Source organism: Lepisosteus platostomus, chromosome 21 (genome assembly GCF_059453375.1).
Source record: "Lepisosteus platostomus isolate fLepPlt1 chromosome 21, fLepPlt1.hap1, whole genome shotgun sequence".
Classification (NCBI taxonomy): Eukaryota; Metazoa; Chordata; class Actinopteri; order Semionotiformes; family Lepisosteidae; genus Lepisosteus; species Lepisosteus platostomus.
Genome location: NC_142631.1, coordinates 16,012,779 through 16,024,985, shown reverse-complemented (window position 1 = coordinate 16,024,985; position 12,207 = coordinate 16,012,779). Strand labels below are relative to the sequence as shown.

At 40.3% G+C, this 12,207-nt stretch overlaps 1 protein-coding gene across 5 annotated transcripts in view; it reads left to right on the top strand.

The window, feature by feature from the left end:
- The window catches only part of nek6 (NIMA-related kinase 6), a 120,307-nt gene that overhangs the window by 100,764 nt on the left and 7,336 nt on the right, over positions 1 to 12,207 (top strand). For all 5 annotated transcript variants that reach the window (XM_088614572.1, XM_088614574.1, XM_088614570.1 and 2 more), the window contains one exon: positions 7,162 to 7,275. In XM_088614572.1, coding sequence (XP_088470698.1) covers positions 7,162 to 7,275 — 114 coding nt within the window. The remainder of the gene's footprint in view (positions 1 to 7,161; positions 7,276 to 12,207) is intronic.

Below are 12,207 nucleotides of genomic sequence, written 5' to 3'. Positions count from 1 at the left end.
AAAAGCCTTTAGAAATCCATGGCTTGCTCAGTTTAATCTGTACTTGCACTGGTCCTATACAGCTTGTTCTAAAATCCTGGCCTCTTAAGGTATATGTTGCTGTTATTTTTGATATGCTAAAAACATATGTTGTTAACTGTTTCATTTTTGTTGTAGTAGCATACAGCCTTGTCTTAGGTTTTTAAACCAATTTGCCATCATCGTAACTGTAAGGAGTTACGATGTAGACAAGTAAAGGTTTTTTTTTTATCCACATTGTCATCACAAATTGTTATTTGATTTAAAAAGATATGGCAAAAAGCTTGACTTCTGGCATCCTTGAAAGACGAACGAAAACTTTTCCAGACATCACAAACAACTAAAACCTCCCTGAAATGTGTAATTCTGCTATTTATCCACAAGACTCTGTAAAACAATAGTGTGACTTACAAAATAATTCTGCTCTTGTTCTTCCGGCTTCAGGGTTTAATCTACAGTGTCTCCCACAGATGCATTTTATTCGCTCAACTACAACATATTAAAGAGAAGGCAAGGCACACACCAATTAGATCTCTGCAGTCATGTGCACAAAGCATATACAACCAAAGCTTTACCGCATGTTAATAAGTGAATTTTAGTCACAAACATTTTGATATATACAATCAAGAATGCATATTCATTTTCCAAAAACTCTTGAGGTGAAATACAAGCACAGAAAGCCTTTTCTTAGTCGTTACACAATGCAGAGAAAACGATTGAACTTAGAATAAAAGCGAAGATTCAAAGCATTTTTTTTTCCTCTTTGAGCATTAAAACCATGTTTTTAAGGAGACATCCAAGTGCAGAAAAGAGTTTGCCATAAAAAAAAAACACCAATTGAATTTGGTAGCATATGCTTGAAACCACATCAGGCTAGCTTCCAGCATTTCACATTGCAGGAACACATGTATAATTCCCCAATCTCTCCTGCATCTGAACTCACGATGGCTGTAATATGAAGCACATTTTGGCAAATGCTGTTTCTCTCCTTTTCTAAGGACCGTTTGTCTGCTTTCCATGCCTGTTTAAGTGATGGCAAAGTGTAATTGTGAATGCCACAATAAAGCTACATTCAGTAATTACAAATGAAAATGGAATGCCTCAGGCTGTAAGTCTCTGTAAAAGACCAGGGTTCTTGACTATGCTAATTAGATAACAAAAAGCTTTCTTGGTGCTGAGGGTCATTTTCCTACTCTCGGTGCTCGGATCGAAGAGCAGACAGAGTGCTCCTTGTGGGGAGTGAGGACAAGGGGGCTCGGAAACTTGCTGGCAGAATAGTTTTAAATATGATTAACCTTTATTGTGTTTTAAGGGTGCTGCCGCACGGATGTGTGGGTGGAGGGATCTGCTCGTGGCGCAAGTAAGAAATGAATCGAAACGCGGTCCAGAATAAGGAAGGGATGTGAAACAGAAGACGAGGAGCACAGATTGCGCTGTGGGAACTTTACAGTACGGGAGCGCAATCATTGGGGTCACATCTGTACTAAATATAAAATCAAATTAGGGTATTTGTTTTATCCAGGTTTATTTGTTAGACTCAGTGAGGTAAGTGCAGTGTTGAAAATCTGTCTCTTTGGCACGTGATGAATGTGATGGTGAGCTGATTCTGAGTGACAGCTTATAATACCACCCCTTATCCTGTCTTTGATAGACAGGGCAGCACTGTGAATCTGCACTTTGTATTCACACTTGTTCTTAGTAGCCCTCTCTAGACTATCTTATACTATCTTCTTACTGTGTGAAGCATGAGAATAGTCACAGACACAAACTCCGAGCTTCTTTTATTTATTAATACAGTAATTCACTTCTCAGAGTGTCTTGGAATAGGGTTTTTAAACTCATGGTTCCTATCACAACTTCGGAATACCTCAACCCCCGACTCCGCAGTCTGGTTTGAAGCAGAAGCCGAAACTCCGTTTTTGATCGTGTTAGTCGAGTAGATTCGGTTCTTGGATCATGCAGACCATTCTTCCGATCTTGATGTCTCTTTCCAAAGCAGTGTCAGTCCAGGTTTGAAGTTTACGTTGGTCTGAATTGATGTATCACACAGAAGGAGTGTTGAAGAATCTGACTGAAATCACCTGGAGGTGTATCATACACTTTTTAAGTATTCTTAGATATCAGTCACTATGTGCACTTAGTCAATCAATCAAATCATTAATTTATTATGGAATTAGGTCTAATTTAAAGTCTTTTATTTTGAAGTTTCATATCAGTGGGTTTTTTTCTTTAGTGTGTATCAGCACTGGGAAAAAATCCCTTACAAATTGTAAGTATTCTAAGTGATTATTCATTCACGTTTAATAGATTGAAAACAAGATTATTTTGGAAGCCACCATGCCCCTGTTCATGAGGAATTATGGCTGGAATAGTTGGTCTTATATCAATTTCTTAGTTTGTTTAAGAATCCATTAAAATTACTAATGTATTCCTTTATTATCAGGTTAGATATATTAAGTTAGAATATTTGTTTTTTTTTCTCTCAAGCAAATGAAGTGGTCTAGTGTTTCTTATAGGTTACAAAAGCACCTAGAATGCTTCAATAGAGTACACAGATGCTCTTACAGTTTTGCCAGATAGATTCTAATCCTGCCATGAATTCCACACCTTTTTTTCAGTCCTCTCATGTGAAAGCTCAGGGCATTGCAATGCACAGAAATGCCAAGGCTTAACTAGGAATTTCTCACATTTCAGTCACGAGTGGCAGAAAGTGTTCGTTATGATGCAGCAATACTCGAAGTAGAAAGAATCTGAAGAAGAATATTAAGCCACTCAACTGGAGTAAGGGAAAAATAGATATCTGCCTGGAAGCTCTTGGAGTTTTAAGCACACAGGTCACATTCAATTTCAGCCAGGCATTATTATTTTAAATTTGACTCTTACAGCCTTTAGTGCTTCCAGCTGACTAAAGGAGCAGTTAAAGGTGTTATCCTAAGACTTTAGCATACCATAATCCATATAGTCTTCTATAGAGTGCTTCTCTTTTCAGTCAGAAAAAGAACTTTAAGATCTGAGGATTTGATCAAAGAAAAGGGATTATTGTCCCTCGTGATTTCCTTTGGAACTTTGGGGCACAAATTAAACATTTTCCACTAAATCTTTTGTGAATTAGGAAATAAAACAGAAGGTTTTAGGTAAATTGTCCTATTTTCTCTTGTAGAAACTCCATTGCACATATTTTGACTAAAATTTGTTGTCCCACTCTGTTGTTGTTGTCTACATAACTGTGGTTAAAGTTGGTTTATATATACGATCTCTACATATGCGATTAATATTAATATAACTGTAAAGCATTTGGACATTTAGAGCTCTTTTTTAGAAACATACATCTACAGTCGTATTGACAGTTAAACCTTCTTCCAGAGCTTCTGTCAGCTGCAGTTTGTTGTTTTCCTTCTGATAAGGGGGGATGAGTTTACTTGCTCCTGGATGTTAATAAGTTAATTAAAAAGCAAAAATGTTGTAAGTGTTGCAGGAGTGAGAGAAATCATTGCTACAGTACCAAGAGCTCAGGGTAACTCGAGATCTGTTGTATAACTAGGAATGTGGCTTTAGCACAAAGGAACTCGGGGCCTTGGAAGCAATCAGATGCTACCTATGGCCAGGGATAAATCACACCTCCAAGCCACCTGCCAGCTGTTAAATGTCTACTTAGTATTTGATGGTGGCTTTCTGTTTGTTAAAGGGACCCCTTCTGCTGTTCAAGGGAAATTAAGTAATAGGTTTCTAATTGATGACTGGTAGGTGGTCTGGCGTTTGGGTTGGCATGTGTTCTCAATGCATTATCAGCGATTTCACAGATTCTAACTGTCGCTAATCCAGAGCTACTTTAATGGTCATCTTGGCCTACAGTAGGATTAACATAATCACAGTTGGAGAAACTACCTTATAAAAACCTGGATTCCAGTTTCGGAAGCGTAAGACATTAGCTCTGACCTGGGATGGGTGCCCGGTGCCCAGAGGTATACTTCCTGAATTATCAGGTGCGTTTCCAGGTTCTTATCAGCAGTGGGCCGCTAAAATGAGAAGTAAATTGACACAGTCCGTTTCTTGACCTTTCACCAGGTATTCCATGACACGGCAGGAAAAAGAGAGCTTGTGCTGTGATTGAAGAGCAGTGGAACCAGGGCAAGATGGGGTGGGGTTTGTGTGTGTGTGGAGGGGGGGGGGTCTTGTTATAATAGGACGGTGAGGTGGCAGTGGCTGTCATCTGCAAGACAGACCACCCTTGGCTGGCGCTCGCCGCCCCTGCTAATGAGCCCAGGCTGCATCCTGGGGTGAAAGGTCGGAACAATTATCAAACATTCCCCTTATTAAAAAAAAGACACGTCGTTGGGGGACTTCGACTTCGCGCGCAGCCACAGCCGGAAGACGGGAGAACGCGGGGCGAGAAATGGGAGAGGAAATGAGAAGAAAATCTCGGTTGCCACAGCTTTCGGGAGGAGTTTTGAACAGCCCCTGCGGGGTGGGGGGGAAAAAGGGAGATAATATCAACAATTATCCAATGCTGATTCATTAGAATGAGGTATTATTCCATGATTTGGTGCTGGATATGATAGTAAGCCGGAGTGACAAGAAACACTTGAATCGCATTATGGATTAATAAGCAGCTGGGGCACTCTGGGGGCTACATGCTGCGATGACATGCTTGTCGCTTACTGAGCTCCATCGCGCTGCACAAGCCGCCTTTTGAAGACAATCCCCATTAGCGCTATTGGTTCCTTAGTATGTAAATGAAGCATTTTGGTTTTGCCGTTATTTCGAGAGACAGTAGGAAGAGAGACAGCCTCCGGGCTCTTTTGACATTGTCAAAAGAATACACTGCATGCATTTAAAAAAAAAAAAAAAAAAAGAGATAGAATTCCCACCAATATACCGAGCTCGTGTTTCAGATTCTTTGTCACATTCTGCTTTATTGTGCGGGACACAAATCATTTTCCTCAGAAAGCTGCGAAAAACAATCAGATTTTTTTTTTTTTTTAATCCAGGTCTGCACCTCGTTTTGAAAAGAAAACTCGGCGGAGTTTTTGTTTCTGCGTACTGTCTTAAATTGTGAAGTGGACATCTTCATGATGGGAATATGCTTTCCTATTCTGTCTGCCCACGTACGAATATCTGCCCCCCTTGTAAAAAGATGCGGTTTTGTTCACAAAGTATTAAACTTCGGTTTTCTTATCCATTCTACATTGATCATTGCCTTTAAAAAACTTAACTGAGACTTGGATCTTTAAAAGTCTGCAGTCAATCACAAACCTGAGACAACATCAAACTGCTACATTATTTCCTATGTAGTTGCCAATGAATTTGTCAGGCGCAGGTGTTATTCTCATATTTCTCTGCTTAAAGCAGTCTGACTTCAGCAGATCTCATTTAAAGCATTGCTACATGAAGCTTTCCCCTTTGTAGATTAAAGGGGATGATAGTCTTATGTCCTGTGATAGTTTTGGTAGATTAAGTTTAAGACATATTTCATCACCTAGGCTTTAAATTAATTAGGATTCTAGTTGAAGTAACACATTACAGGTGCTGATCAAAGTTCTGGTGGAAAATGTGATGAATATTTTCACTGGTTTGAGGTTAAAATCAAATTCTCAGAAAACCCATTTTCTGTTCAGGATTAATGTAGTAGTTCCTTGAATATAGACTGAAATCTTTTTGGGGATCTCCATTGCCTGTATAGTACAAAAAACACAGTGCTTTCTGTGTGAACATCTACACAGGAGAGTGAAAAAAAGAAAAAGAACATCTTTTAACGTAATGGGTTGCATGTAAAATACCTCAACTGAAAAGCCACATTGAGCCACCACCAAAATCCTGTGTCCTTTAAGAGGAATGGTATCATTAATACTGGTTGACGTTCATTTGTAAGGCAGTGTTAGCAAATGAGAAGAGTATGATGTGTCAGTTATACTACCTGTCCGGGTGAGATGTGATATTAAGAGCCGTATCACCCAGCAATTCACAACTGGTAGCCCGATGGATCTCAGCAGGTGTGAGCCTGGTCAGTACCTGGATGGGAGACCTCCTGGGAAAAACTAAGGTTGCTGCTGGAAGAGGTGTCAGTGGGACCAGTAAGGGGTGCTCACCCTGCAGTCTGTATGGGTCCTAATGCTCCAGTATAGTGATGGGGACACTATAAAAGGCACTGTCCTTCAGCTGAGATATAAAACCGAGGTCCTGACTCTCTGTGGCCATTAAAAATCCCAGGGCATTTCTTGAATTGTAGGGGTGTTACCCTGGCATCCTGGCCAAATTTCCCATTAGCCTTTACTAATCATGTCCTCCAAATAATCTCCATCTCTGAATTGGCTTCATCACTCTGCTCTCCTCCCCACTGAGAGCTGATGTGTGGTGAGCGTTCTGGCACACTAACTCAGAAGAGAATCAGAACAACAGAATACAGAAGACACTTTACACAAAAGTCTTTGGTTTTCTAAAAGTGGCTGTGCCCTCTTTTGATGTAGATTCGGTAGGATCATTCTAGAAGTGGCAGGGTGAATTAAACGCTTGCAAACAGATGACCTTGCAATTTTTGCAATGTTATCCAATCGTCTATTAAGGAGGGGGGAATTTAGTGGTAATGGCCAATTCTGTCCTAGGAATCCTAGGAACACAAGGGTTTTAACAAATGCAACTGGACTTTCTTTACCAGAAAAAACATCTGATGCTTGAACTGAACATTTCTTACAACAATTATAAAGTATTCTTGTTGCTTTTCAAGTTGCTTTACATCTGCAGAAATGCCATAGGAATGATGAAGCCCACACAACAGCTTTGACGTTGAAGGGAATTGCTCTCACATTTTCTGACGCCTACCATATTTTATTCAACAAAGCCTATTTAATATCCAACAAAGATGGTGTGTTTCCATATTCCATATCTTAACTTTTCTTTTCCAAAGCCTCCAGATCCATTCGAGGTATGTTTATATCTGTCTGCTATTAAATATTTGATGTTCAAAGCTAAACTAGCTGTGCTCTTTCGGCTCTCCTTTAGATAAAAAACAACAACAGGATGTTCACTGAAGTCAGTGCTTTGGCCTGCTTTTTTCAATTCCTGAAGTGCTTCTCATTAGCAAGTAGTGAAAATCGGTTCCCTAATAACACTGGTTACCAAGACTCATCTATTTTCTTCTCCCTGCAGATGGCTGCCCTTCAAAGCCCTTTCTACGGTGACAAAATGAACTTGTTGTCTCTGTGCCAAAAAATTGAGCAGTGCGATTACCCTCCACTCCCACCTGAGCACTACTCTGATAAGGTAAGTGCTGCACGCGGGTGGAAAGAAGTTAACCGAGCGGATCAAGCTTTCTAGGCCAGTGGTTCAGGAAAGATGGCGTTACAGGGGTGCTACTAGTGAGCCCTGCACGATGCCAGGTGTATGTCACAAGCACGGTTCTGAATTTCGTTCCACTTCAGCGGAGCAAGAGATGGCCCAAGTCTTTCAAATCTTTCCAGAGTCTCACAGAGGCGAATAACACCATCTTTGCCTCCAGTAATGTGTGAAAAAACCTCTGGTGTTGTTCAGCACCATCAAGGCAGTCTCCCGACTTGCCCTCAGCTGTCAGCTGGATGTTCACAATAATGTACTCTCACCGAAGTCTGGTAATCAGAACACCTTACGCCCTCAAGGTCAGCAAAGAGGTTCAATGGGGATAGTTGCCACCTGGAAATCAATTGTATTTATCTTTGGCTGTCTGCATAAAACCATAATCCTAAGGTACTGCAAAAGCATATGTTGACTCTCTAGAGCTAGTTATAAAGCCAACTTTTTCTTCAGTGTGGATGATAGGAAAAAGAAGGTGTTAGTATGCTCAGATGGAGGGTTGGGTCTAGTACTGCTGGAGAGGAAGAAAGTCGCATTAATTCATGACCATAGCTGGGGGATAAATCATAACAACATGAAACACTGTGGCATTATACCTTTAAGGAGGGTGGTGGAATGTTCAATTTTTTTTTTTTAATGTCTTGGTGGCATCCAGACCAACTTACCTGTTTACATAAGCTGCAAAATGTTGTAGTGCATGGTTCTGCATTATTACAAATTGATCTTGCCCTGTATATCAAAACAAAGCTAAAACAAAGAAGACAGCAATCTAGTGATGGGCAGTATACTGCATAATGATCTTTAGTCTCTGAATTGTATGTTGAAAAGCAGATCTGTATTTGGAGATGATTCATGTTACTTGATATAAAACAGGAGATTAGCCGTCTAAAAAAAGCAGAGGGGGTAGGTGTGCAGGCGTCGTACTTTGAGGCCGTGTCTGCAATGTAGAAAATACTGCAGGCCTCCCCGAACTCTCTAGGGACAGCTGTGTGGCCATCCCTGCAGTGGAATATGGAGTGTGCATGTATCTGAGGATTCACGCGGGGCCAGTGGCTGGATTTGGGTCAGGTTCAAAATGATAGATGTTGAAACAGAGCAAACCTGTTTATTTGATTGCAGGGGTCGGGGGGTGAATACGACGTACCGTTGTGAATCCTATTAATAAGCAAATTGACTTGCTGGTTATTTCAAGAACACAGGGACTAATGACTGTTTTTATTAAGGATCAACTGTGAAAGACTAAAGGCATCGTATATTCTTACTTTTTTATCTGAATTCCCAAGGGTACTGCAGATTAATATTAAAAATAGTGTATCCATAAAATGATTTGAATGAGTTCACACCGATGTCTGACAACACCTGCGATATAAACCTGTTAGCTTCCAGCAGATAAAAGAAAACAATGTGCGATGATTGTTGATCAGGCCTAGTGTTGTATCAAGATTAATGGTGATGAAAAGCAAAGGTCCAGGGATATCACATTACATAATTACAAAAACATAGTATCTTCTGAAACAAATCAAGAGGATGTCTCTTTGCTTTTGTAGCAGGGATCTGCACACATAATAAAGCCAACTGCGTAGCTGTTGAAACAACAGAATTCTCAGAAAATGGGTTAGCAAAGTGTTGGGTGATGAATAATTGAAGAATTAAGAACAAAGTGAAACACATATTCAAAAACCGTAGAGATCTGTTATATAATAAAATATTTGGAGAAAAAAAATTAGATCTCTATGTTTGGAAGACTGGTCTAGCTTTTCCACAGCTGAGCTTTAAATGAATCGCCTTGTCCTGGGGAAAAGTGCTCCAGCCTCAGATCTAACATGGTTCACTGCGGATCTCAGAACGCTTACCGGTGTGTTTGCCTTAATTGGCTTAGCGGGAAAGCATATGTTCTGGTTTGTCATGGAAGATTAATCAATTTGAGATCATCTGTCGGCACGGAGTCAGAACACAAGCCGGAAAAGAAGTGAGTTTTGGTTCAAATTTGATCAGCGGCGTGAGAAACATGAGGTCAGAAGGACTAGAATCAGTTGTTCAAGAAACCTGATCTTAGGTTCTGTGCAGTGAAGTCAGTGAGAGAAGTTGGACTTAAATAAGATGAGTCTATACATTGTAATCTTTTCAACTGATAGCCCTACCTGTACAATGCTTGTACTGCTGACTTATTCACATACTTGGATATACAACATTGACAATAAGGCCATTAATGATATTTTCTCCAGTTGTGTGTACTCCTGTTTGTGTACTACATAGCATCTGTAAGTAATATTTACAAATGCATTTTCTGTGATAGTATTTATAAATGGTATCCCACCCAATAGGGGATCCAGACTCTCTCTAATTAGCTTACTTCTACAGAAACCAGAATGTGCTCTGGTCCAGTGAGCTGTTGGTAAGGACTTTGACTTCTCCTTTACTATTAAACTTAGACTGTTCGCTGGAGGTGAATTCATTGGCCTGGTATTCTGGGAGATAGCTGGATTCAGATTTTGGCTGGGTCATGGCTAGAATAAGTCAGCATGACTTGTAAGAACTTTGTGACCCAGGAAACTGTGAAGAATGCAGACAAACGTGGCTCAAGTCAGGTGCTTCTTGTGCTTCTTGAGATTTAGATCTGAATGGAAGAGGTTAGAAAGTCAATAGCCAGAAGCACAGATAAGAATGAGCTACCTGGCAAGGCTTGTTGGCATAATTTGCTCCTCCCTGCGTGAAGACTGCATGAAAACAAGTTAATTAATGAAATTGACTTTAGACAAATCTGAGTTACACAAACACTGGTCAGAATATTCATTGTGGGCTTCCTGAGGAGATAAAATAAGCTTTTGATGGGCAGGTCTAATTAGATTGGATTGAGGGGGGAAAAAAAATGGTTTCCTGCAATTCATAAATCTTACACGTCTGTCAGAGCTGGCCTGGCTTTGAAAACGCAGCACAGTACTAAAAAAAAAACCCCAAGCAGGGCAAGATGCCCTATTAATCACTCAAAAATCAGAAATACACAATTAATAACTGAATCTCCCCGTCTTTCGGAAGAGCGCTGAGCCTGTCTGTGTGTTGAAGGCAAACAGCATCCCTCCTCACTGCAAGATTCCCTCCTGGCAGTGATTGAGAGTCAGTGTAGTGATACTGCTGAGAGTGTGAAAGGAACGACGCAGGCTCCAGATCATCAGCTCCCAGGGAGCAGGATACCAGATGGTATTAGACTCCAAACAGGCAGCCTGACAGGGCTTGAAACGAGGCCAGACAAAGGCTTGTATATCTTTTTACTCTGTTATCTGGTACACAAGCCTGCAGCTCCTCACCACCCTCCCTCCCACCAAACCCTGTGTTTTTACTGAGGCAAGTGACAGCAGTATGTTAGAAGCACAGCTTTTAAAGGTCAGATTTCACATATCCTCGTTCGTAGTATTTTATTTCAAATCTTCGCAAATGACGGAGGCAGAACTATTTTTAAAATATATATATATTCTTAAATTGATTACCAGATTTTGTATTTGCATTCTAGAGGGGTTTTTTTTTCCCCCTCAGTAGCGCATTCTGGTGAATACCGCAGGCCTGCAATGCAAGTTGGTAAAAAAAAAAATAGAGTTGCAAAAAAATTAGTACCTGGGACAACCGGCAGCATCTCTGAAGGTAGAAAAGTGGGGAGAGGGAGTAGGTACTTGCAGTGACAGTAAAATGTACTAACTCAGCTAATGAAATGCAGATCAAATCATGAGCTAGGAGTCGTCCTTTTTTTCCTTTTTCCAAACCACAAACTGCTGTTCAGCAAATGCTGACATGTCACTGTTTTTTTTTTTGCACTACTTTAAGGTGCGAAATGATCCCCAATGTAGTGGATATTATTGCTTATATGTTCCAGATGCTATTAGGGTTTGTTTTAAAAACAGTTTGGACTACAGACAAAATAGTGCGTTTCAGCATGCATGCTATAGATGAATAATTTGCTTAAAAAGCATATTGCAAGATTTTTTAAAAGATTAGGCACCCATAGGGTTCCACAATCCAAAGAAAAAGACGACGCAGTTGGTTTAAGGACATCAGTTTTCATTTATAGGCTCCCCTGTGCTAGAATTTTGGATCCACATAAGAGACAGATTTGTTTCCAAGCACCCAACCACAGCAACAACAAAAAATCCATCGCTGCATTTATTTCTCTTCAGCACCGAAATAGGAGTCAAAGGTCATGGTTTGGATACGCTGTAAAAAGTTAAAGTTTCTGACCTTGGTTGTTTAAAGGGGAACTGCAATACTATTCTTATATTTCGGGGTTAAAAAGAATTGGCATTGATGAATGTATTTCACACTACAGTAAAAGTAAAACGTACACAGTAACATGTTAAATAAATATACAAAATGGACTAAATTTCCAGGTTGCTCTGCGCCAAAATGGCCTTCGTTGTCTGCATTTTAGAACGAGGCAACAAAACTTCTGATGACGTGAAGCAGCCCTATGACATTGTAAACCAGCAGGCTTGTGAAGACATCTCTTTTAATCCAATAGAAATATTGCTCTTGACTTGGAGATGGTTTGGCCGACAAAGACTATTTGTTAACTCTGAATGCAGATCACGTTGGAACATTTCTACAGTGAAATGTCTGTTACCCAACCTGTACTTATTCACTCGAACTTCACATTACATTAGTCATTACGGTGACTAGCGAGCAGGAAGGGCCGGTTTACTGTAAGTCACAACTCTCACGAACTCTCAGCCGTGGCAAGACCAGTGGCTTGCAACAACAATAGCGACCATGCAGTGCTTTCACAAAGGTCCTGATTTTACATTTAATTCATCCGTTCCATCAGTGAATTTATGTCATTACCCAGATTTAATAACCAGTCTGAGGAACTGGGACTGCAGT